We start from the raw sequence: 23,694 nt of genomic DNA on the forward strand, positions 1-23,694 counted from the left end.
CATTTATTTTCTAGGGATGTCCTTTAACTCCTTTGCCTCCGGTTAGTATTGCTATTCGCTTTACCTATGTACTTCAGGATTGGCAGCAGTATTTTTGGCCTCAGCAACCTCCAGGTGAGATAATTTAGAGCTATATTTAACTTACTGAATATAAATGGAAAGAAAATATATTCAGAAATTAAACTTATTTAACAGTGTGTTTCAAGTGTTTTAAATTGGAAATATTTGTAATTCATTCTAAATGTAGTATTGCTGATTTAATTACCTTTATAATTTTGTTTCTCTTAAAAAGAGCTCTGAAGTTTGCTCTAGAGACAGCATTACTCTATATGTGACGATCTATCTTTGAAAGCTAATATTATTTATAAAGCATCCCCCCTGCTGTGGAACATCATGTGCTGCAAATTAGTATGTAGTGAATGATTAAACTGTCTGTTTTTAGAATATAATAACGGAAGCCACCCTCATAAGCTGAGAGCCTTATGGAAAATAGAGTTTGAAGAAGAGTGCTAAATAAGAAAAGCAGGAAAGAGAAAAAAAATGGGTATATACACATATACTTACAAAGAGCTCTAGAATATTTAACTTGCATTTGATGTAATTAAAATCAGTTTACCTCTTATTCATAAATGGTATATACCAATAGACTGATTCATTTAGTAATCATTAATTATTAGCAGGTTGTGTCTGGGTTGCAGGTATAAACAAGACATTACCTAAGTTCTAGAAAAGTTGACCCTGGTGGACATACAGCCTTAATAATTAAGTGAGGATTTGGCTCCTGGGTGTTTCTCTCATTTATAAGTGTAATTATATTCAAGTATTTGTCATAAGAAATTTAACACAAACTTATAAATAATTATAAGTATTTTACCAGCCTGAAAACATTTTCTAGTCTACTCCCCCCTGCTGAGAAAAATAAATTAGAATAAAACAGTATTTCTTTATTGTTTATTTTTGTTCCAAGTAGTTAGTTATTTATAGGATGGAAAGTTGGTAGTCTTGGGATGTTAGAATTAATGTAGTATATCCTCAGACTTTGGTAGTTATATATGCTGCTAGTACCTTATTTATGTACTGCACAATAATTTGAAACTCTGATGTGACAATGAAAGAACTGCATCTAAACTGCAGCAAAGGGAAATAAAAGCTAAGCTGAGAGTAAATTATAAGAAAGACGCAAATGTTTGTTTTGGTAATTTTCGTTCCCAGACAGCAATACCCTCTAGGCAATTTGTAGCCACTTTCTAGGTGAAAGTTTCAATTCCTGCCTTCCTTTTCCTTTTTTCAAAGTCTGCTCTATTATTAGTCAATTTTAAATATTTCCCAAGATAGTATAGTCTGTTGATGATCTAAGAGGAAGCCCAAGATCTAGAATGTTAGCATTATAATTTTGGTTGCCAAAAAGGACTTTGTTAATGTTTACTTCCCAGTTTAAAAAAAAATTTTTTTTTAATGTTTATTTATTTGAGAGAGAGAGACAGAGAGACAGAGTGAGCAGGGGAAGGGCAGAGAGAGGGAGACACAGAATCCAAAGCAAACTCTAGGCTCTGAGCTGTCAAAACTGAGCCTGACGCAGGGCTCAAACTTGTGAGCCTTCAAGCTGTGAGATCATGACCTGAGATGAAGTCAGACACTTAACCCACTGGCGCCTCTCTTGCCAGTTTTTTTTAATGGGGAGGACCAATATATTTATCTTACTCCTCAGTGAATTGAAGGCCATATAAATTTTTAACATTTTCTCATATAAAGGGAAGGAAAGGATTTGAACATGTAATACGGACCAGACATTGTGCTTGGCATTTTATATGTTATTTCATGTAATTATCGTTTATCTGTGAGACAGGTATTATCTTTCTTGGACAACATATGTAACTTAGAGAACATAGGTAACTGGCCCAAGGTCACAAGTGATAAAGTTTGCTTTCAAACATTGGTCAAACTCCACATCCCATGATCCTTTCATTCCATAGTGTTGCTTCTGAGTTTAATTGAATTAAGACTATTATACAGTTATGGTACAAAATTTTTAGTTTATTTATAAAATATGCTTATTATACATTGTGAAACTCTTAAAAATTCACATCTTGTAATAAAGCTAGTCATTGTAATCTTTATTATAAGTATTTGTTAGTTGGAAAAATGGAATGAAACTGACTTGAGAAAATTTACTGAATCAAGTAATTGAGCCATATTTAATGATTAATTTAGTTAGGTGACAGGTAATTGTCAAACATGATTTTAGCAAAACTGGGGAATATTCATAACAATAGAATTTAATTTGAGGAATTTCCAGTGTAGTACAAATAATGAAAAGCAGCCATCTGAATTATTTCAAAGAGAAATAAATCCTTTTGATGTCTTTTAGAAGTGTTTATTACCTCTTTAAGAGGCGTGGAGCTAAGGGGAGTGATTTACCCTCTAAATTCTCCTCTCATCTCAGATACTGTTCATAACAGAAAGGAAATTCTTTGCTAAACTTCAAGTATTTCCGTGTACTATCAACTGAAATAAAAATTTATTAATGATAACTAATTTGCTCTACAGAAATTATTGACAGCGAAACTGATGAATGTAGGTTGGTAATTAAATTTTTAAATACTTGGATAATCTTTTATATAGATAATATTAATCACAGTTTTATTTTATTTATTTTTTTTTTTTTAATTTTTTTTTTTCAACGTTTATTTATTTTTGGGACAGAGAGAGACAGAGCATGAACGGGGGACGGGCAGAGAGAGAGGGAGACACAGAATTGGAAACAGGCTCCAGGCTCTGAGCCATCAGCCCAGAGCCTGATGCGGGGCTCGAACTCACAGACCGCGAGATCGTGACCTGGCTGAAGTCGGACGCTTAACCGACTGCGCCACCCAGGCGCCCCTAATCACAGTTTTAGAAAATGCAAAAGAAAATTACAGATTAATGTTCTCTCAAGCAATATTTAAGGAATATTTCAAAAGGGTAAAATGTAGAATGCATGGCTTGAATTAAACACTGTATAAATAGGAATTAAAGGTGTTCTTTTTTTTTAATTTTTTTTTTTTAACATTTATTTATTTTTGAGACAGAGAGAGACAGAGCATGAGCAGGGGAGGGTCAGAGAGAGAGGGAGACACAGAATCCGAAACGGGCTCCAGGCTCTGAGCTGTCAGCCCAGAGCCTGATGCGGGCTTGAACTCACAGACCGCGAGATCATGACCTGAGCTGAAGTCGGACGCCCAACTGACTGAGCCACCCAGGCGCCCCAAGGTGTTCTTTTATTGTAACATTCTAGGGGGAAGTCTTTAACTAGGCTGCTCTCTACATATATGCTATTGATATAGGCACATTTAAATCTATGATCTCCCAAAGAGCTAACTTAATTAAATACTTATTTCTTCATTTCTTGCTGAATAATGGAATATTATTTCTTTTGTTTAGATATAGATGCCCTTGTAGGAGGAGAAGTTGGAGGCCTGGAGTTTGGCAAGTTACCATTTGGTGCCTGTGAAGATCCTATAAGGTGGGAGTTTCAATATATCATTTGAATTAAGGAATTTACTGTTTATAGTAATACTGATTTTACTGTGCTTTGTAATACCATAGCCTTTTGGAATGAGTATAGTACAGGAAGCAGATCTACATCTAACAATCTGCCCATCTGCTTTTTTTCTCTGTAACTGAAGAAATAAAAGAGGCTACGGGCGCCTGCGTGGCTCAATTGGTTAAGCGTCCAATTCTTGATTTCAGCTCAGGTCATGATCTCATAGTTTGTGAGTTCGAGCCCTGTGTCAGGCCCTATGCTGACAGCGCGGAGCCTGCTTGGGATTCTCTGTCTCTTTCTCTGCCCCTCCCCTGCTTGCTTGCTCTCTCTCAAAATAAATAAATAAACTTAAAAAAATTTCTTAAAAGAGGCTTTAAAATATTACATAAAATGTGTATAATACCATTTATTGATTATTCCTTATAGAAGTGATTCTTGGCCTACTTTTTGGTAAACATTTTATATATTGAAAAGCACAGAGAAAATCATATATAACAAAGTTTCACCTATTCGTCACTGAGAATTAACAAGTGTTTACATTTTCCCTGACCACATTTTCCAGATGTACAAGTTGAGACCTAACTAAGAGCTACAAAGTGACCTCTAGGTTACCCAACTGCTTTTCTAGAAGAGCCACTGAAATTTAAGAAAATTTTATATAAGAAAATGTAAGACTTGGAAAATTTAATCACTGAGAGTAAAATATTTGGGGAATATAAACAGTGTTGATTTAGAAACTGTTTTATTTAGTTAAACTATATGGTTAGTTAAAAAATCTATATACACACATACATACTTTTTTTTTGTATCCAAAATGTGTTTATTGGGATGGTTTTCCCTTCATGATGATTTTAGCGTGGTTTTAGTGCTGCTTCAGTCTGAAGGAACATGCTTCTCTAAGCCTTGCTTTTCCTCCTGTAGGCTGGCAAAGGACAGTGGAGCGGCCAACACACAAAACTGTTTGTGCGTGGCTACAGATGGTGGTGATTTTATAGCATTGTGGGTGCTTCTTGTCCATGAAGTAGGAATTGGAGCTTTGCACCAGGCGCTTCTTCTTGTGCTTCCTCTTTTCCTCTTGCAGGGAGGGATTGAGGAGATTCTTCGTGAGGGGCATGTTGTTGCGGGGGAGATTGTCACATCCGCACAGGCGCATACATGCATTGTTAGTACTCTTGCATAGAGGTAGAAATGATAATACTTTTAATTTAAAATCACTCGAGAGAAGATAAAATAAGTATCTTTTGTAATTGATACTTACATGTGTCAAACACTATGCTGAATTAGGAAGATATAGTAGATAAAACAGTTTTTGGTTTCTTGGCATTTATAGTCTGATTGGAGGAAATAGACAAAATAATCACATAAATGTACAACTACCAGCAGTGAAGGAAAGGGACAAGATGTAAGAATAGTGAAATGAGCTAGTTCTGATTGGGATGCCATCAGGAAAGTGTTCTCAAAGGAAGCATCTCAGGGAGGATTTAGCTGGCACAGAGAGAGAATGACCATTCCTGGTAGAATGAAGAGCTTGTGTAAAGGGCCTTGATGCAGGAGAGTTCAGTCAGTTTACTGGAGGAAACTCCAGTTTCTTAGGAAACTATGCCATCATGGCATAGTGAGCAAGGGAGAAATGGTATATTTGTGGCCCTCCAACAGGTTCATTCATTTAGATTTTGCTAGAGAAAATTATAGGGAGAGAGAATAAAATTGACTTGATCATGAAAATGTGAAGGAATTATTTATTAAATATTTCTTCTTAATTTTAAATCACGAGGAACCATCAGAGAAACAGGTGATTGAAGAAGAATACAAAAATAATTCGGGGGTAAGGTGGTATATATGGCAGGCCATTTAAATCACACGGTGATTAGCAAATACTGTGGGCACTATGCTTTTGCAAAGAATGGTGGAAGAGGTGGAAGAGGAAATGAGGCTTTTTTTTAGTGTCCTCTCCCTGTCAGAGAAACTGTTTTATAGTTAGAAGGAAAGGAGAGGACTTAGTCATAAAAGCTTAGGAACTGAATCTGAGGTGAATACCTAAAATTATTTCAGAGCTTAGAGTTTTAAACTTACCATTCATATCCTCTAATATCATACACTGTCTAGTCATTTTTTTAACCTTAGAATTTTATTCTATTATGAAAGTAATAAATTTATGCTCAGTAAGGAAAATTTAGAAAACATGTAAAAACAAAAAAAAGGCAAAAATCATGTGTTTACCAGTCAAGTTTCTTGGTTGTAAACTGTAGTAGTCAACTCTGACTAACTCAAGCAAAAAATCAACTTACTGAAGAAGTACTTGATAACACAGAGGTTTAATTGGGACCCTTATAGGACCCAGCTCAAAATAGTCTCGAGCCAAGGGTGGCTTGTTGTCCAATTATTAACTGAGATTATATTACATAGTTGTGGAATTCTGGCCCTGTTATCACATTGAATTCTAAAATACAGGGTACAGACTGGAGTTGCCAGTTGGTTGAGCACCACTAAAGATCAGAGAAATAAAAGTAATTGACTCTTTTGGCTTCTTTATTCTCCAAATTTGACTCTCCAAGAAGTGGGTTCAGAATCTAGACAGGAATTAAAATACTTACTAAATTCATAATCCCACTACTTACAGGTGGTCATTGATGACAGCTTGGTCTCTGCAAGACCACTCTCAGGTTCACTGATTTGCTTGGAGGACTCACACCATTTAGTTGTGCTCATGGCTATGGTGTATTACATTGAAAAGATACAATACAAAAAACAGCAGAGGAAAAAGGCACATAGGGTGAGGTCCAGAGCAAGCCAGGGACAAGCTTCCTTTCCCAGTGTAGTCACATAAGACACACTTAATTCTCCTAGCAGTGAATTGTGACAATGTGTGTGAAAGGCTGTCTACCAGAGAAGCGGATTGGACACTCTGTGTATGGTGTGTTTATTTGGGGATGGTCACGTAGGCACCTTCTCCATGTACCAGAAGGAAAGCAGGTGTTCAGCATAAACCATAGTTTTGCACCAGTAGTTTAGGCACAGTGAGCCACTCCTGTCAAGGAATGGTAGGAACCCTCCCAAAATCCAAGTTCCCAATGCCAAGCCAAGGGAGAACTTTGCAGGTTCTCCTTTTCTAAGTATTAGGCCTGCTACAATAACTCTCTTTTTGCATAGTATGTTTGTATATTTTATAAATATATGTCATCCTTTATATTTTTTGTGGCTTGTATTCTTTATAATTTTATGTGAAAACGTTTTGAAACTTAATATTTATATATATGAAGAAGTCAGCAAACTATGACCTGTGGATCAAATCTGACCATTAGCCTGTTTTTGTATAGCCAATGAACTAAGAATAGTTTTTAAATTTTTTAGGGTTTTTAAAGAAAAAACAAGAATATAACAGAGACTGCATGGTTCCCAAAGCCTACAATATTTGCCCTTTGGTCCTTTGTAGAAAAAGTTTGTTAACCTTTGATCTATAAAATGATTTTTTCAAAATTGAGATACAATTCATGTACCATAAAATTCACCACATAAAGTGTACAGTTCTGTGGTTTGTAGTGTTTACAGATTTGTGTAATCATCTCTTTCTAATTCCACAATACTTTTTTTTTTTAATTTTTTTTTTTTCAACATTTATTTTTTTGGGGACAGAGAGAGACAGAGCATGAACGGGGGAGGGGCAGAGAGAGAGGGAGACACAGAATCGGAAACAGGCTCCAGGCTCTGAGCCATCAGCCCAGAGCCTGACGCGGGGCTCGAACTCACGGACCGCGAGATCGTGACCTGGCTGAAGTCGGACGCTTAACTGACTGCGCCACCCAGGCACCCCAACCACAATACTTTTATCACCCCCAAAAAGAGACCCTTCACCTCTTAACTTTCATCCCCTCAATCTCCCAGACCCTCCAGCTCTAGGCAGATACAGTCTACCTTGCCTGTTCTGGACATTGCATATAAATTGTGTTATGCAGATGTGGCCTTTAGTGTCTGACTTCTTTCACTGAGCAATATGTTTTTGAGGTTCATCCATATTATAACATGAGTCAGTATTTCATTGCTTTTTATTGGTGTATAATATGTCATTGTGTGGGTGATAACGCATTTTTTATCCATTGATCAGCTGATAGATATTTGGGTTATTTATATTTTTGGCTACTATATATAGCATGTGGTTTTATTTATTTATGTATGTATTTATTTATTTATAGTTTACATCTAAGTTAGCATATAGTGCAACAATGATTTCAGGGGTAGATTCCTTAATGCCCCTTACCCATTTAGCCCATCCCCCTTCCAACAACCCTTCCAGTAACCGTCTGTTCTCCATTTTTAAGAGTCTCTTATGTTTTGTCCCCCTCCCTGTTTTTATATTATTTTTGCTTCCCTTCCCTTGTGTTCATCTGTTCTGTGTCTTAATGTCATCATATGAGTGAAGTCATATGATATTTGTCTTTCTCTGACTAATTTCGCTTAGCATAAATACCCTCTAGTTCCATCCACGTAGTTGCAGATGGCAGTATTTCATTCTTTTTGATTGCCGAGAAATACTCCATTGTATGTGTGTGTATATATATATATACACCACATCTTCTTTATCCATTCATCCATCAGTGGACGTTTGGGCTCTTTCCATACTTTGTCTATTGTTGATAGGGCTGCTATAAACATTGAGGGGCATGTGCCCCTTGGAAACAGTATACCTGTATCCCTTGGATAAATACCTAGTAGTGCAATTGCTGGGTCATAGGGTAGTTCTATTTTTAATTTTTTGAGGAACCTCCATACTGTTTTCCAGAGTGGCTGCACCAGTTTGTATTCCCACCAACAATGCAAAAGAGATCCTCTGTCTCCAACATCTTGCCAACATCTGTTGTTGCCTGAATTGTTAATGTAAGCCATTCTGACAGGTGTGAGGTGGTATCTCATTGTGGTTTTGATTTGTTTTTCCCTGACGATGAGTGATGTTGAGCATTTTTTCATGTGTCAGTTGGCCATCTGGATGTCTTCTTTGGAGAAATGTCTATTCGTGTCTTTTGCCCATTTCTTCACTAGATTATTTGTTTTTTGGGTGTTGAGTGTGATGAGTTCTTTATAGCTTTTGGATACTGACCCTTTATCTGATATGTCATTTGCAAATATTTTCTCCCATTCCATCGGTTGCCTTTTAGTTTTGCTGATTGTTTGCTTTGCTGTGCAGAAGCTTTTTATTTTGATGAGGTCCCAATAGTTTTGCTTTTGTTTCCCTTGCCTCCAGAGACGTGTTGAGTAAGAAATTGCTGTGGCCAAGATCAAAGAGGTTTTTGACTGCTTTCTCCTCGAGGATTTTGATGGCTTCCTGTCTTACATTTAGGTCTTTCATCCATTTTGAGTTTATTTTTGTGTATGGTTTAAGAGAGTGGTCCAGGTTCATTCTTCTGCATGTCGCTGTCCAGTTTTCCAACACCGCTTGCTGAAGAGACTGTCTTTATTTCATTGGATATTCTTTCCCGCTTTGTCAAAGATTAGTTGGCCATAGGTTTGTGGGTCCATTTCTGGTTTCTCTATTCTGTTCCATTGATCTGAGTGTCTGTTTTTGTGCCTGTACCATACTTGGCACAATCTTGATGATTACAGCTTTGTATTACAGCTTGAAGTTCAGGATTGTGATGCCTCCTGCTTTGGTTTTCTTTTTCAAGATTGTTTGGCTATTTGGGGTCTTTTCTGGTTCCATAAAATTTTAGGATTGTTTGTTCTAGCTCTGTGAAGAATGCTGGTATTTTGATAGGTATTGCATTGAATATGTAGGTTGCTTTGGGTAGTATTGACATTTTAACATTTGTTCTTCCTATCCAGGAGCGTGGAATATTTTTCCATTTTTTTGTGTCTTTGATTTCTTTCATAAGCTTTCTATAGTTACTGAAAACTATAGTTTTCTGTATTTTTTTTTAATTTGTTTTGAGAGAGAGAGAGTCCCAACTGACTCCACACTGTTAGCGCAGAGCCCATAGTGGTACTTGAAGAACCCACCAACTGTGAGATCACGACCTGAGCCAAGATCAAGAGTTGGATGCTTAACTGACTGAACTACCTAGGTGCCCCTAGCATGTTCTTTTTTTAAAAAGTTATTTTAATGTTTATTTATTTTTGAGAGAGGCACAGCATGAGTGGGGGGAAGAGTAGATAGAGGAAGACACAGATCGCAAGCAGGCTTCAGGCTGTGAGCTGTCAGCACAGAGCCCGACGCAGGGCTGGAATTCACAAACTGTGAGATCATGACCAGAGCTGAAGTTGGACACTTAACCAACTGAACCCACCCAGGTGCCCCTAGCATTAATATCTGTAAGATAGTAACTTCATATGGGTGTGCTAAACTAGTTGTCTCCTGTTTTATGGTAGTGTAAGTAGCACCACTTTTAACCTAATTATATGTGCTTTTCTGTTTATTTACTTAGAATACATTTCTAGAAATAGAATTGCTGAGTCAGAGGATATACATACAATATCAAAGCTTTTGGATATATTTTATGTTTTATTTTAGTGAACTCCATTTAGCAACTACATGGCCTCACCTGACTGAAGGTATCATTGTGGATAATGATGTTTATTCGTAAGTATTTAAGAGTTATTATATTGAGTATTATATTTATTCAGTAGAATAAATTAACTGCCAGGTGGTTAGCAACTTTCCTTTTTCTTTATATCAGCTTCTGATAAGGTTAGTTGATTTTTCTACTTTAAAGATTGCTTTTTAGACTGATTAAATATGTATTAGAGATGTGTTTTAAGCTGCTGACTTTGGGGATGTGATCTTTAGCTCAGGGATAATGAAGAATCTTTTTTTTTTAAGTTTTTATTTTAATTCCAGTTAACATATATATTAGTTTCAAGTTTAAATATAGTAATTCAACACTTCCATACATGACCTATGCTCATCACGAGTATACTTCTTAATTCCCACTGCCTATTTAACTCCCCCTCCACTCAAACAATCTTAGTCTTACTTTGTTTTAGCAAGGATGTCTCTAAGCAGATTCTCTAAGCAGGGATTCAGTGCATAATTCTTTTGAATTTTTTTAGCTGGTTAGAAGCATTTCCTGAAATACTTTAAGAAATAATGGTCATCAGAATGTGCAGGAGTAATACTTGATCATTAAATGTCATAAGTAACAAAACATGTCAGTCATGTACTCTTGTGTGATGGAAACAACTAAAAAATTATAGCAGGTATTATCTAGGAAGAATGTGGAGAAAGAGGAACACCATTTTAGTACTTTCTCATGCATGATGCCAACAGTGAGAAGTAGGACACTTTTTTTGTTGTAATTGAAATAAATGTATTGTGTTTGTTAATATTAAAAAAATTACATGAGCTTTCTTAATTAGATAAGTTAGATGGGTACAGAGAAGAAAATAAGGACTACATAGAAACCTATTACTTAAAAAATAGCATTTTGGGGTGTATCCTTTTTTTAAAAATTGAGTTATAATTGATATGTAACATTCTATTTCACATGTACAGCAGAATGATTCTGTAGTTGTGTGGGAGTATATCTTTTTAAAGTTTAAGTTTACATATTTGCTTTATTTAGTGTATTACTTTACATTCTTATGCCTGTAAATATAGGTCTGTGTTGTTATTTTTAAAATTGCTGAATAGTATTCCATTAAGTGTATGCACAGTAATCTATTTAGTTGAGAAAATAGGGCACTTTTGATCTTGTGCAAATTTTTGTGGTCTTTGTTTTTAATATTGTTATAAAGTGATGAAGGTGATTGTGCACACTTGCTTGTTTCTTGTTTCTTTTTTAGTATTCCTAAAATTAATTGTTTTATTAGATTATCAGTGTATATTACCTGTTCAGAATAATTTTCATATGTGTGCTTTGATTATTCTGTTTTGATTGTGGTTTTTCCTTTTGTACTTTTTTGTCTATAAACTTTGACTTCTTAAGATTATATATTTTTTAAAACTTATCCAAATGACTTTATGCATCCGAGTAACAGTAAGTTTAAGGGAGGCAAAATGGATTGCTTGTCGTTTTATATAATTAATTAGACTGCATTTTGATAAATTGATGAGTTGCAGATTGCCATAATTAGGATCTTCCGTTTATTGTTTTGCATTTAGTGATTTGGATCCCATTCAGGCTCCCCATTGGTCTGTTAGAGTTCGAAAAGCTGATAATCCTCAGTGTTTGCTAGGTAAGACATACTTCTGTTACTTTCTTGAAATTATGTTCTTTCCCCACCATTCTGCCTGTCTTCCGGATTAGGAAGACTGAATGTATTCTTTATACTTTATTTCACCTATCAAAAGGGTATATTTGGGTTTTTTTGTGTGTGATCTCGGGTAACATCAGCGTAAAAGAAATCTTTGCCAACAGTAACACACCGTAGTTACTCTTAAATAGCACTAGCAGGATTTCTTTCTCATCTTTTAGCTTTAACCAGATTATACCTCAGAATGCTTGGATGTTTTCTTGTGATCTGAGTTTTATTCTTCTAATGCTTTTATGTCACTCCCTTTTTTTCCTCTTGTGGCAGTTTGCATCTTCCATTCTTGTTAGTGCAGCACTTTCTGTGCTTTGTCATCCTCTGGACCTGTGGTATATGATGGAAGGAGTACTGATTTGACAGTCTAATTAGAGCCCCTCCATAGAGTTGGACCACGTCTGCAAACTTGTTTTCTGATAGAGGAAAAGAGGTGTAAATAATACTGTACGTCTCATAGGCTTATTTGAAAATCAAGTGAAATACTAGAAATACTTTGAAAAATGTTGATTTGCCATTGAAATAATATTATTGTATCCCATATCTGGCATTATCATTCTCTATTATTTTGGTAGGTGTATTTCTTTGATGAAGTCTTTTGAACCCATCTCTCCTCAGTGTGTCTTTGCATTTTTTTCTCATATTTAGTACACATGAAAATATTTTCTCCATTTCCATGTTCATCCAAGCCAGTTCACTCTGTATAACCTGGTATATTACCATTCAACAAATGGAGTTACTACATATTTACTGATGACAGTAATGATGCATTTCTCTAAAGCATCATTTTTTTGGGTTCTTTAAAATTAATCATATGCTAGAGGTGACTGGGTGGCTCAGTTGGTTAAGCTTCCAGCTTCGGCTCAGGTCATGATCTCATGGTTCATGAGTTTGAGCCCTGCATCGGGCTCTATGCTGACAGCTTGGAGCCTGGAGCCTACTTTAGATTCTGGGTCTGCCTCTTTCTCTGTTCCTCCACCACTCACTCTTTCTCTTTCTCTCAAAAATAAATAAAGATTTTAAAAAAATTAATCATATGCTCTTCATTAAATGCTCACTAGCATTTGACATGTTTTGCTAATTATAGAATGGTGAATACAAAGATGTATAAGGTAAAATTCCTTCCATTGGTGAATCTGTCTTGGGGTATTAGGAAGATGGTAGAGGGTTGATACTAAGAGTTTTAGAATTGGATAGACCTTATTTTAAGTCTTAGGTCTGTCAGTTTGAGCAAGTTTCATTAATTTCTTCTCAGTAAAATAGAGATAACCACAGTATATACATAGAGGTCTTGAGAGGATCAAATATGATTGGGCACAAGTGTGTTTGTGTATCACATTTAATACAGTGCTTATCATATAGTAAATGCTCAATAGTTTCTCTTGCTTATTCATTGAATTATTAAATTGTTAAATATATTTACTAAATTGTTTCCTAGTTTCTTATTGTTCCTCGTCCACTGTCTTCTGATAATTGCAGAGGACCTTAGAATTTAAGTATTCTCATTTTAAGGGTTGCCTGGTTGGCTTAATCAGTTAAGCCTCTGACTTACGCTCAGGTCATGATCTCACAGTTCCTGGGTTCCAGCCCTGTCTCTGTGTGACAGCTCAGAGCCTGGAGCCTGCTTTGGATTCTGTGTCTTTATCTCTCTGCCTGTCCCCTGCTCATGCTCTCTCTTTTTCTCAAAAATGAATAAAAAACATTAAAAGATTTTAGGGGCGCCTGGGTGGCGCAGTCGGTTAAGCGTCTGACTTCAGCCAGGTCACGATCTCGCGGTCCGTGAGTTTGAGCCCCGCGTCGGTCTCTGGGCTGATGGCTCAGAGCCTGGAGCCTGTTTCCGATTCTGTGTCTCCCTTTCTCTCTGCCCCTCCCCCGTTCATGCTCTGTCTCTCTCTGTCCCAAAAATAAATAAACGTTGAAAAAAAAAAAAAAGATTTTAAAAAATGTATTCTCATTTTAAGTTATTGTTCCATGATCCCACCCAAACTCTTTGATTTTATACATTTATATGACTAGATTATAGGACTCTATAGTCATATATAATTGACTAGAATCGTGTAGTTTATATAATTGAATTATAGGATTATCTTACTTTTCTGAAGAAGTCCAGAAAGTGTTCTAGATTTACTTAGAACTAGTTGGTGAATTCTAAAACATAGATGTCCTTGTTATTTTGTATTGTGTAGGAATTTTAGTACTGATGGTTCTGGTTAAACACTAATTTTTTGTACAAACATCTTACTGCAGCTTTTTAGAAAATATCAAATCTAGGGGCGCCTGGTGGCGCAGTCAGTTAAGCGTCCAACTTCAGCCAGGTCACGATCTCGCGGTCCGTGAGTTTGAGCCCCGCGTCGGGCTCTGGGCTGATGGCTCAGAGCTTGGAGCCTGTTTCCGATTCTGTGTCTCCCTCTCTCTCTGCCCCTCCCCCGTTCATGCTCTCTCTCTGTCCCAAAAATAAATAAACGTTGAAAAAATAAATAAAAATAAAAATAAAAAAAAAGAAAATATCAAATCTTTTCCCCTTTATAATAATGGCATAAAGTCTACCATTAATATACAGCTGAAGGTAAAATAATTTTATACTATCTAATTTCTTAATCTTCTAGAAACATATCTTTAGAATTTCTTTTTATTTTAATTTTTTAATGGACTCAGAGGTCTAGAAGGGTGGCAGTTAGGGTGACATTATGTGCATATAGTAATATTCTTGTTACTTCTACAACTCAGAACAGATATTATTTATCTTATTCAGGTACATAGTAAGTACGTAATATTTTTAGGTGCAGTTACTTTTCCTTTCATTCTAGAAAGAATTCTGAGGAAAAACTTTTTTTATATCCTAGGACATGGAAAGAAAGGAAGAACAAGGCTACCTTTGACATAGGATTAATTTTTGTCTTGGGTGGAAAAACTGGTTTATTTTTCTACCACATATTAGTTCTAGCTTTTGTGAAAAGACATACTTTAATTTGTAGAACTGATTTCTTTTAGTTAAGTCAAAGATGAGTAACATTTTTTTCTGCATAGGTGATTTTGTCACTGAATTTTTTAAAATTTGCCGTCGAAAGGAGTCAACTGATGAGATTCTTGGACGATCCACATTTGAGGAAGAAGGGAGAGGTGACCTACTTTCTTTTCTTTTCTTTTTTTTTTTTAAGTTACTTTCAAATGTCTAACCCGTTTTCCTTGGCACATTTTTCCGGCAACTTTTCATCTATTTTCACATTTGAATGAAGTTGGAAAAGGAAGTTTTGATGGACTAGACTGCTACCGTTTCTCTCCAGGTTATACCCTGAGCTTAAAACATTAAGCACTTTTAATAAGTTCTTTCTACCAAAAATGTAAGATATTTTGTAAAGCAGGGTTTTTAAAGGTTTATTTTTGAACTTCTGGGGAGAAATGATTTGTGTTATACCATTGTCAATCATGGATGCATATAAAGCTGAATATGTGTATTAAAATTTTAGAATTCTGAGATGATATAACACCAGTGAAAAGAGTGACTAAAATATCTTATACAATCAACTGTTTGCTCATCGCTTTTACTTGCTAAGGTTGGTGATATAATGTGTGTTTGTTTCTATTCTTTTTATAGAAATTGCTGATATAACTCATGCTTTGTCAAAGTTGACAGAGCCAGCACCGGTTCCAATTCATAAATTATCAGTTTCAAATATGGTACATACTGCAAAGAAGAAAATACGAAAACATAGAGGTGTAGAAGAGTCACCACTGAATAATGATGTCCTCAATACTATTCTCTTGGTAACTAAATGTAGTATCTTTGTATGTCTGTGTGCATATTCATTTCTTCATTATCTGTTCAGTTCCTTCTATGTGGCAAGCACAGGATTGGGAGTATAAAATGAGTAAAACAAAGTCTCCGAATACGGTGAATTCCCACTGCTGCACGGGAGAAGCCTGGCATAAAGGCTGTGAGAACACAGTAGAGGATGTATATTTCTCTACCTGGGCAGTTGGAATCAGGGAAGGCATCATAAAGAGGGGCATTTGAGTTGCATCCTGAAGAGAAGGCTGTAGAAAGAGAGAAACAGCAGAGATGTGAGAAAGCATATTGAACGGTTTGATGTATTGTAGGGTGCTTTTCAGGGACAAGGGCTGGAGAGATAGCAGGTAACCCGCCATACTGAAACACTGGGCTTTATATTGCAGTTTCATACTGTTTTAAGCAGAAGGTCAACATCAGAGTTGTATTTTTGAAAACTTTGTTTAACAAAAGTCTAGAGAAACTTTTTAGTAAGTACTAGAAGCAGCTTAGGTGTCTGTTAGGTATAGAGTGGTGGAACAGGCCCAGCCTGGGCCCACCAGGGTTTAATCCTGACTTACTATATAATTTTGAAGAAGTCATTTAATTTCAGTTTTGTCATCTATAAATGAGGGTAATAAAACCCTGTGAGTTTGCTGGGAGGATTAAAGGACCTTCTGTTATGCGCCTGGCATATAATAGGCCTCTGATAAATGATAGCTGTTCTTACTGTAATTGTAGTTATAATAATACTTCTGGCTATTTTTGCATTAAGACCATCTTGGAAACAACCTTTGAGTAGTGGAAAGAAGAGAATACAGGACTTGCAAACTTGATGTTGATCTCATCTTTGCCATTAATCTGAATGAGCCTCTTAACCACATTTTCAGTTTGTATATCTGTAGGAAGTGGGCAGTAACACACAATGGTATTAGTAGGATATTGTTTGCAAATGTACTTGGTAGTGAGAGTTGGTACATAGTAGTTCCTCTAAATTTAAAAAAAAAGTGTCTTGGCATGCTCTGTAATGTGTGGCAACATGTGCATAGTAAAAGGAATCACAAGTCAGCAGTACCACAAAACACTTGGGAGGAACAGTGTAAAAAAGACTGAAAAGTAAAAGGACTGAAAATAAATTTTTGCACAGAAGGCCCTTCTTAAGAATATATCCTTAGAGATTTTATTCTAGTTATTTAGCTTGGCTGTCATAGGCACTGTTTTTTTGTTTTGTTTTGTTTTTTGTTATTTGCTTTTTTTACTATTCCTACACACACATAAACCACATTGAAAAGATAAACTGGTCATTACAGGTTTAGGCAGCTTCCCAATTTCAAGGGGTATTTTGTAAAGTTATGGTGTTAAATATCATACTCTTAATATTTCATGTATGAAAACTCATGGATGATACAACTTCATGGAACCTCATGAATATATGGATGTTTAAAATTTTTCTCTTATGTTTGTCTTTAATACTTTTAAGGAGATTTAATGATCTTGGATCATAATGAAGAAATTTTGGTTTTGCATTGTTTAGTTTACAAATCCAGGTGGTTACATTGGAGGAAAAGCTCTGATTTCCAAAATTGGCTAATTGCTGAAACTGTATTTTCAAAGAAAAACAAAAAATATTTGATACAGTGTAGAACCACTGGCCAGTACAGTGAGAACATTTCCATTTTTAACAGCAAAACCATTAAAAAATAAAATAGTGTTTATATGAGTTATGAATATACACAAAGTAGTAAATTTGGTTGAAATGTGTTTTTTTTTCCTCCTAAGTTCTTATTCCCTGATGCTGCTTCTGAGAAACCATTAGATGGAAGTTCTGCAGTAGATAATAATAATCCTCTATCAGAGAGTGAAGAATATGTAAGTTGGTTGGAGTTTAATATTAAAATATTTAAAATGTATTGAATTTCTAGAGGTTGCTTTATTGCCAGTTTGGTGGCATAAGGATCATTTTATTTTTTATTTTATTTTATTTTATTTTATTTTATTTTATTTTTTTAATCTTTTTTAAAAAAAGTTTATTTACTTAAGAGACAGAGTGAGCAAGCAGGAAGGCTGAGAGAGAGCGAGGGAGAGAGAGAGAGAGAGACTATCCCAAGTAGGCTCCATGTTGTTAGCACAGAGCCTGATGTGGGTCTGTATCTCACAAACCATGAGATCATGACCTGAGCTGAAATCAAGAGTTGGACGCTTAACAGACTGTGAGCCATCCAGGTGCCCTGGATCTTTGTATTTTAAAAATCACCTTAGGAAAATTTGAGTAGACATCATGGCCTCCACTCAGATTATGACCTATTACATTGGCCATTGATCTGTATTTTGGGTAGTAAGAGCTTTTCTGGAAACAGTGAAAAAAATAAATATATTGTGCATGATTGTAGGATTTCTTTCATTGTAGACTTTTTGTAAACTTAACAATTTGATGTTTTGCAACAGTTTCTTCTGTTTCAAAACTAGACAGTGAGTGGAGAACTAATGAAATAAACTGTATAAAATGAAGTAAAATTTTCATGTGTTTCTTACCCAAGTCTTGGATAAATTGAGTAATGAGATGTTTAAGGGACAGGTGTAGAGATAAACTATTTTCGGTAGTTACTCTTGGGAACTAGATTTCATGAAATGAGGAAAAACAGGCTTTTTATTTTTAGTTCTGATTTTGTGTGTTTGGTTTTATTAATAAGTTTATATTCATTTATAATTAAAAGATTTTTAAAGCAACATGTTTGGATTACATCTTGAAGATGCCACAGAAGAAATGGAAAGTTCTGACTTTCACTTCACTGAACTACAGCCTCATTTTTTTGGTCCTTGAAGAAATCTTAAAAACATGGGACTACCTAAAAACAATTTAGGCAGTAATGTATTAAACATTTGATAAAAGCTAGTTTGGTAGGATAGGTTGATTTAGTATTAAAAACTCCCAGTTTTTGGTTATGCCTGCACATATGTTGTTAACAAGTTTTTCTTTGTTTCTACTTTGTTAAATTCAGAATCTCTACAATCAGTTCAAATCTGCACCATCTGACAGTTTAACATACAAATTGGCTTTGTGTCTTTGTATGATCAATTTCTACCATGGAGGATTGAAGGGAGTGGCACACCTCTGGCAGGAATTTGTTCTTGAAATGCGTTTCAGATGGGAAAACAACTTTCTGATTCCAGGGTAATAATTTCAATTTGTTTGTATACGTAGGCTTTTTGTTTGTTAGAAGAATTATACTTTTGACACATTAATTCTCCTCTTCTAGGAAATCTGCCCTAAGAAAGTGGTAAGAAACTTTGAACATGATTTATATTCACAGGTGTTCATTATGTCAGATTTATAATAGGGAAAAAAAGGGAAGCAACCTAAGTACCAAACATAAAAGAGTAGTGTAAATCATAATGTATGTCTACAATGGAAAGTTATGGACCTATTACAAGTTTTTTCCAAAAATCTGCTAACATAGAAAATGATCATAATATTTGCAAGAAAGTAGATTATAGTGTTGTGTACACTAAGTGCTTTCAGTTTTGCTTATCTATATTTATAGAAAAATAATTGGGAAGAAATAAAGCCAAATGTTAACAGAAATTTCCCTGAGTGTGAAATTATATTTTTATTTTTGTTTTTTATAGATTTGTGTATTTTCTAAGTCTTCTATAGTAAACATATATTTTTATAGGTGAAGAGAAAACATCTTTAGAGTTCATAAGTTCAGATATTGAACATTGCCTGTAATTTTTTTTTTTTTGTGGATTTATGTTGACATTTCACTTAATAAAATAGCTACCAAATATTTCGATATTGCATAGGTTACTGCTCATCGACCTATACTAAGGCAGAATTATAATATGAGTAATATGAAATGGTGATTGAGCCAAAAATATTTATACTTGTGTCAGTTGCTAGTCTCTCTTAGCTGAATTATCTCTTGGCTGATTATTGGAAACCTAGTGGTGTAGAAGAGGTGGTTTAAGCTCCCCTTGGCAAAGAGAGGTGGAGATCAGTGGTTTTTTATATTGAGAATAATAATTGAGAACTGAATATATAATCTAATCTGTTTTCTATAGTGTGAAACACTGTATCCTAGCTACTTCCTGAGGTGGATTTAGAGACATTTTAAGTTTCTCTTAGCTTGAGAACTGTTACTAGTTTGCTATTAAGCTTTGAAAAATATATTCGCTGTTGGTGGACTAGAAGGATAAAACAAATTTTGATCTTTTAGTCTTACTTGCTCCATTTCAATTATCTTACTTGTTGAAATCTTTTGATTTCTTATCATTATGGTTAAAATTTATAGTAGCAAAGAAATTTGCATACCTGAAGCCATTTTACTAAAACTAACTTTTCCCACTACTTTATTTGATAGATTAGCAAGTGGACCCCCAGATCTAAGATGTTGTTTACTGCATCAGAAACTACAGGTAAAGATTTCTCAATGACAGTATCTAAATATGGTCTCAATTTAATTGGAGCTTATTCTAATACTAAATGTAATAATGGGTTATATACTATTCTCATCATGCTACTGTAGATTACTTACAGTTACTGTCATTCACAAGAAGGTCCAGGGAAGGAATGGGAAGGCAAATTAAATATTGAAGAAGTGGATAGGTTTTTATTTAACTGTAACTAATTTAAATACAAATGTTATTTCTGTTTTCTTAAGATGTTAAATTGTTGTATTGAAAGAAAGAAGGCCCGTGATGAGGGGAGAAAGACAAATACTTCAGATATGTTTCCAGGGGATGCTGGAAAAGCTGGAGACCAGCTGGGACCAGATAATCTAAAAGATACTGATAAGGAAAAGGGAGAGGTTGGAAAATCTTGGGATTCTTGGAGTGACAGTGAAGAAGAATTTTTTGAATGCCTAAGTGATACTGAAGAACTTAAAGGAAATGGACAAGAGAGTGGCAAGAAAGGAGGACCTAAGGAGACAGCAAGTTTAAAACCAGAAGGACGACTACATCAGCATGGAAAACTCACTCTGCTACATAATGGAGAACCACTCTACATTCCAGTGACCCAGGTAGGATATGGACTGGTCTGTAAGTTTTGATTATTTTTATTTTGTTGTTCGTATCTTCATCCTAGTAGCAAATGGTTGCTTTGGGTAGGAGCAATTCTTTTTTTTTTTTTTTTTTTTTTAATTTTTTTTTTTTTCAACGTTTATTTATTTTGGGGACAGAGAGAGACAGAGCACGAACGGGGGAGGGGCAGAGAGAGAGGGAGACACAGAATCGGAAACAGGCTCCAGGCTCTGAGCCATCAGCCCAGAGCCCGACGTGGGGCTCGAGCTCACGGACCGCGAGATCGTGACCTGGCTGAAGTCGGACGCTTAACCGACTGCGCCACCCAGGCGCCCCTAGGAGCAATTCTTTAAGCAGTCTTTGTTCAAAGATCTAAGATTTGAAATCTAAATTAACTATTGGGGGCTTTCAGGTATTTCCATTTCTGAAATTGAGAAATGCTTTGAAGTTTAGGTAAATAGTAGTTCCTTATGGTAAGGTGATCGGTTATTTCTTAAACTAAGTGGTGAGTACACAGGTCTTTAAAAAATAAAATCCAAAAAGAGGAGAGGGGGAACAAAAGTAAAAATCCTTTTATTTATATGACTATTTTTTTTTTAAATTTTTTTAACGTTTATTTATTATTTAGAGACAGAGAGACACAGAGTGTGAGCAGGGGAGGGGTAGAGAGAGGGGAAGACACAGAATCTGAAGTAGGCTCCACCCTCTGAGCTGTCAGCACAAAGCCCGACATGGGGCTTGAACTCACGAACTGTGAGAACATGACCTGAGCCGAAGTCAGTCGCCCAACCAACTGAGCCACCCAGGTGCCCCTATATGATTAGTTTTATCTGTTCAAAAATAAAGTTTGAAGCCATTTTAAAACATTAGGAAGTAGAACAGAAACAACACAACACCTAAGGTAGAGCAATAGTTTTCTGGGGGTTGTTTTTGCATAAACAACATGTGGGTATGTTTTATTGTGAAAAACCCAGTTTAGAAGTAAAAGCCACTACCCACTAATTCAACTCTCATCTCTAGAAGTAGCCACTATTACTGGTTTGCGTTATAGTTTCTTATACCTGATACTATGCATTGATGTACATACATGTGTATACATATGATACATAGTTTTGTGGATTTTTATGGTTTGTTTTTAAATGTGTGCATTAAACAATTTTTTGTTTAACCTAATATGTCTTGGGATCTTTCCATGTCAGTACATGTAGATCCACTTTATTTCTTTTTAATTGCTGTCTACTATTCCATGGCGTAGAAGAGCCATAGTTTATTTAACCATTTCCTTCTTGATGCACAATAGATGTTATTGCTAGATTTTGCTATTACAGTGCTACAGTACAGATTCTTGTAGTTTCTCACATTGTGTGTTCACATTTGAGTGTTTCTTAAGAAAATAAGAAATGGAATTGCTAGATAAGCAGATATACAAGCTATGAAATTGCTCTTCAAAAGGCTGTACCTATTTTATACTCTAGTCAATGGTGAATGTATAGGAATAAGGAAATATTCTTCTCTATTCAGCTTTCCTTTCTTGTTTTCTTCCTTGCACAAATATTTATTGAGTGCCTAATGTATGCCAACTACTGTTCTATAACTTGGGAATCTAGCAGTAAACTTGACAGTAACGTTCTTGCACTCATGGTACTTACATTCATACTTAATTTTGTTATAAACAATTGATATTACCAGTCATATAAATTTTAGACAGTATGGTGGACAAAAGTATTATCTCAATGTTTTAAATTGTTTTCTCTGATTTTTCATGAACTGAAGCATCATTTAGTATGTTTCTTGGCCATCTTTTCCTTTGACTTGCCTATCATTTTTCATTTAGGTTTCTGATCTCTTCTTACTGATTTGTATTAGTCCTTCATATTTTAGATACATATAAACCCTTTGTTATATATACTGTACATGTTTTTTCCTAGTCATTTAAAAAACATTTATTTGCTTGTTTATTGATTTATAAATTATATATAAAGTGCACAAATTTTAAATGTACAGCTTGGTGAGTTTTTTCATGTTTAAAAACTCATGTAGCTACCATCCAGATCAAAGTATGAAAAATTCCCATCACCCTAGAACAGTAGTGATCATTAGAACTTTCTGTGAAGGTAAAACTGTACATTTCTAGCTCTCTTGTCCAATACTATGTCCATTGAGTGCTTGAAATGTGTATGCAGCTGAGGAACTGAATTTTTAATTTTGATAAATTTATTTACATTTAAATAGCCAGATGTATTGGATAGCATAGCTCACTGCTCCCTTCCAGGTAACTTTTTTTGTAACTTTTATCACTATAGCTTAGTTTTGTCAGTTTTTGAATCTCATAAATGAAATTATGTTCTGCTTACTTTTTTGTGTTTAACATTTAAAAAAATTTTTTTTAATGTTTATTTATTTTGAGAGAGAGAGAGACACAGAGCATGAGCAGGGGAGGGGCAGAGAGAGAGGGAGACACAGAATTTGAAGCAGGCTCCAGGCTCTGAGCCGTCAGCACAGAGCTCAAAGCGGGACTCAAAACCATGGACTGAGAGATCGTGACCTGAGCCAAAGTTGGACACTTAACTGACATAGCCATCCAGGCGCCCCTACTCTTTTGCGTTTACAGTTTTTTTTACATTTATTTATTTTTGAGAGAGAGAGATAGAGCACAAGTGGGGGAGGGGCAGAGAGAAAAGGAGACACAGAATCTGAAGCAGGCTCCAGGCTCTGAGCTGTCAGCACAGACCCCGACGCAGGGCTCGAACCCACAAACCGCAACCGCGAGATCATGACCTGAGCTGAAGTCGGTTGCTCAACCGACTAAGCCATCCCGGCGCCCCTGTGTTTAAATGGAATCGTTCCCACTCTGTGTTGAACTTTTTTTAACTACCACATGTGAGTTCATCCATATTGTTACCTGAATCAGTATTTGTGTGTGTGCTTTATTACTTTGTAATATTCTATTATGTGAACATGCCACAATTTGCTTGTCCTTTCACCTGCTGATGGAATTTGAGTTGTTGATAGTTTGAGCTATTACAAATAAGTGAACATTCTTATGAGTCTTTTCGGTGAACATAGGTTCTTAATTTCTTTTGGATAAATTTCTAAGAGTAGAGTTGTTGTGCCACATGGTAGAAATATATTTTTGCTTTAGTAGATATTG

General features: G+C 35.5%; 2 protein-coding genes across 6 annotated transcripts in view; one reads left to right on the forward strand and one right to left on the reverse strand.

Moving 5' to 3' along the window:
• Nucleotides 1-23,694, forward strand: part of RAB3GAP1 (RAB3 GTPase activating protein catalytic subunit 1) — a 114,942-nt gene that overhangs the window by 58,535 nt on the left and 32,713 nt on the right. For all 5 annotated transcript variants that reach the window (XM_045479597.1, XM_045479598.1, XM_045479602.1 and 2 more), the window contains 10 exons: nt 15-114; nt 3,421-3,502; nt 10,023-10,091; nt 11,613-11,686; nt 14,783-14,875; nt 15,351-15,520; nt 17,301-17,390; nt 18,521-18,693; nt 19,883-19,937; nt 20,183-20,542. In XM_045479597.1, the coding sequence (XP_045335553.1) occupies nt 15-114; nt 3,421-3,502; nt 10,023-10,091; nt 11,613-11,686; nt 14,783-14,875; nt 15,351-15,520; nt 17,301-17,390; nt 18,521-18,693; nt 19,883-19,937; nt 20,183-20,542 (1,266 nt within the window). The remainder of the gene's footprint in view (nt 1-14; nt 115-3,420; nt 3,503-10,022; nt 10,092-11,612; nt 11,687-14,782; nt 14,876-15,350; nt 15,521-17,300; nt 17,391-18,520; nt 18,694-19,882; nt 19,938-20,182; nt 20,543-23,694) is intronic.
• Nucleotides 3,867-4,838, reverse strand: LOC123598855 (40S ribosomal protein S27-like). The gene has a single exon (XM_045479623.1). The coding sequence runs from the start codon at nt 4,674-4,676 to the stop codon at nt 4,386-4,388; it is 291 nt and encodes a 96-aa protein (XP_045335579.1). The 5' UTR covers nt 4,677-4,838; the 3' UTR covers nt 3,867-4,385.

Source organism: Leopardus geoffroyi, chromosome C1, assembly GCF_018350155.1.
Source record: "Leopardus geoffroyi isolate Oge1 chromosome C1, O.geoffroyi_Oge1_pat1.0, whole genome shotgun sequence".
Taxonomy (NCBI): domain Eukaryota; kingdom Metazoa; phylum Chordata; class Mammalia; order Carnivora; family Felidae; genus Leopardus; species Leopardus geoffroyi.

Excerpts from the sequence above, each read along its gene's own strand:
- LOC123598855 (XM_045479623.1), bottom strand. The coding sequence starts at position 4,676 with ATGCGCCTGTGCGGATGTGACAATCTCCCCCGCAACAACATGCCCCTC.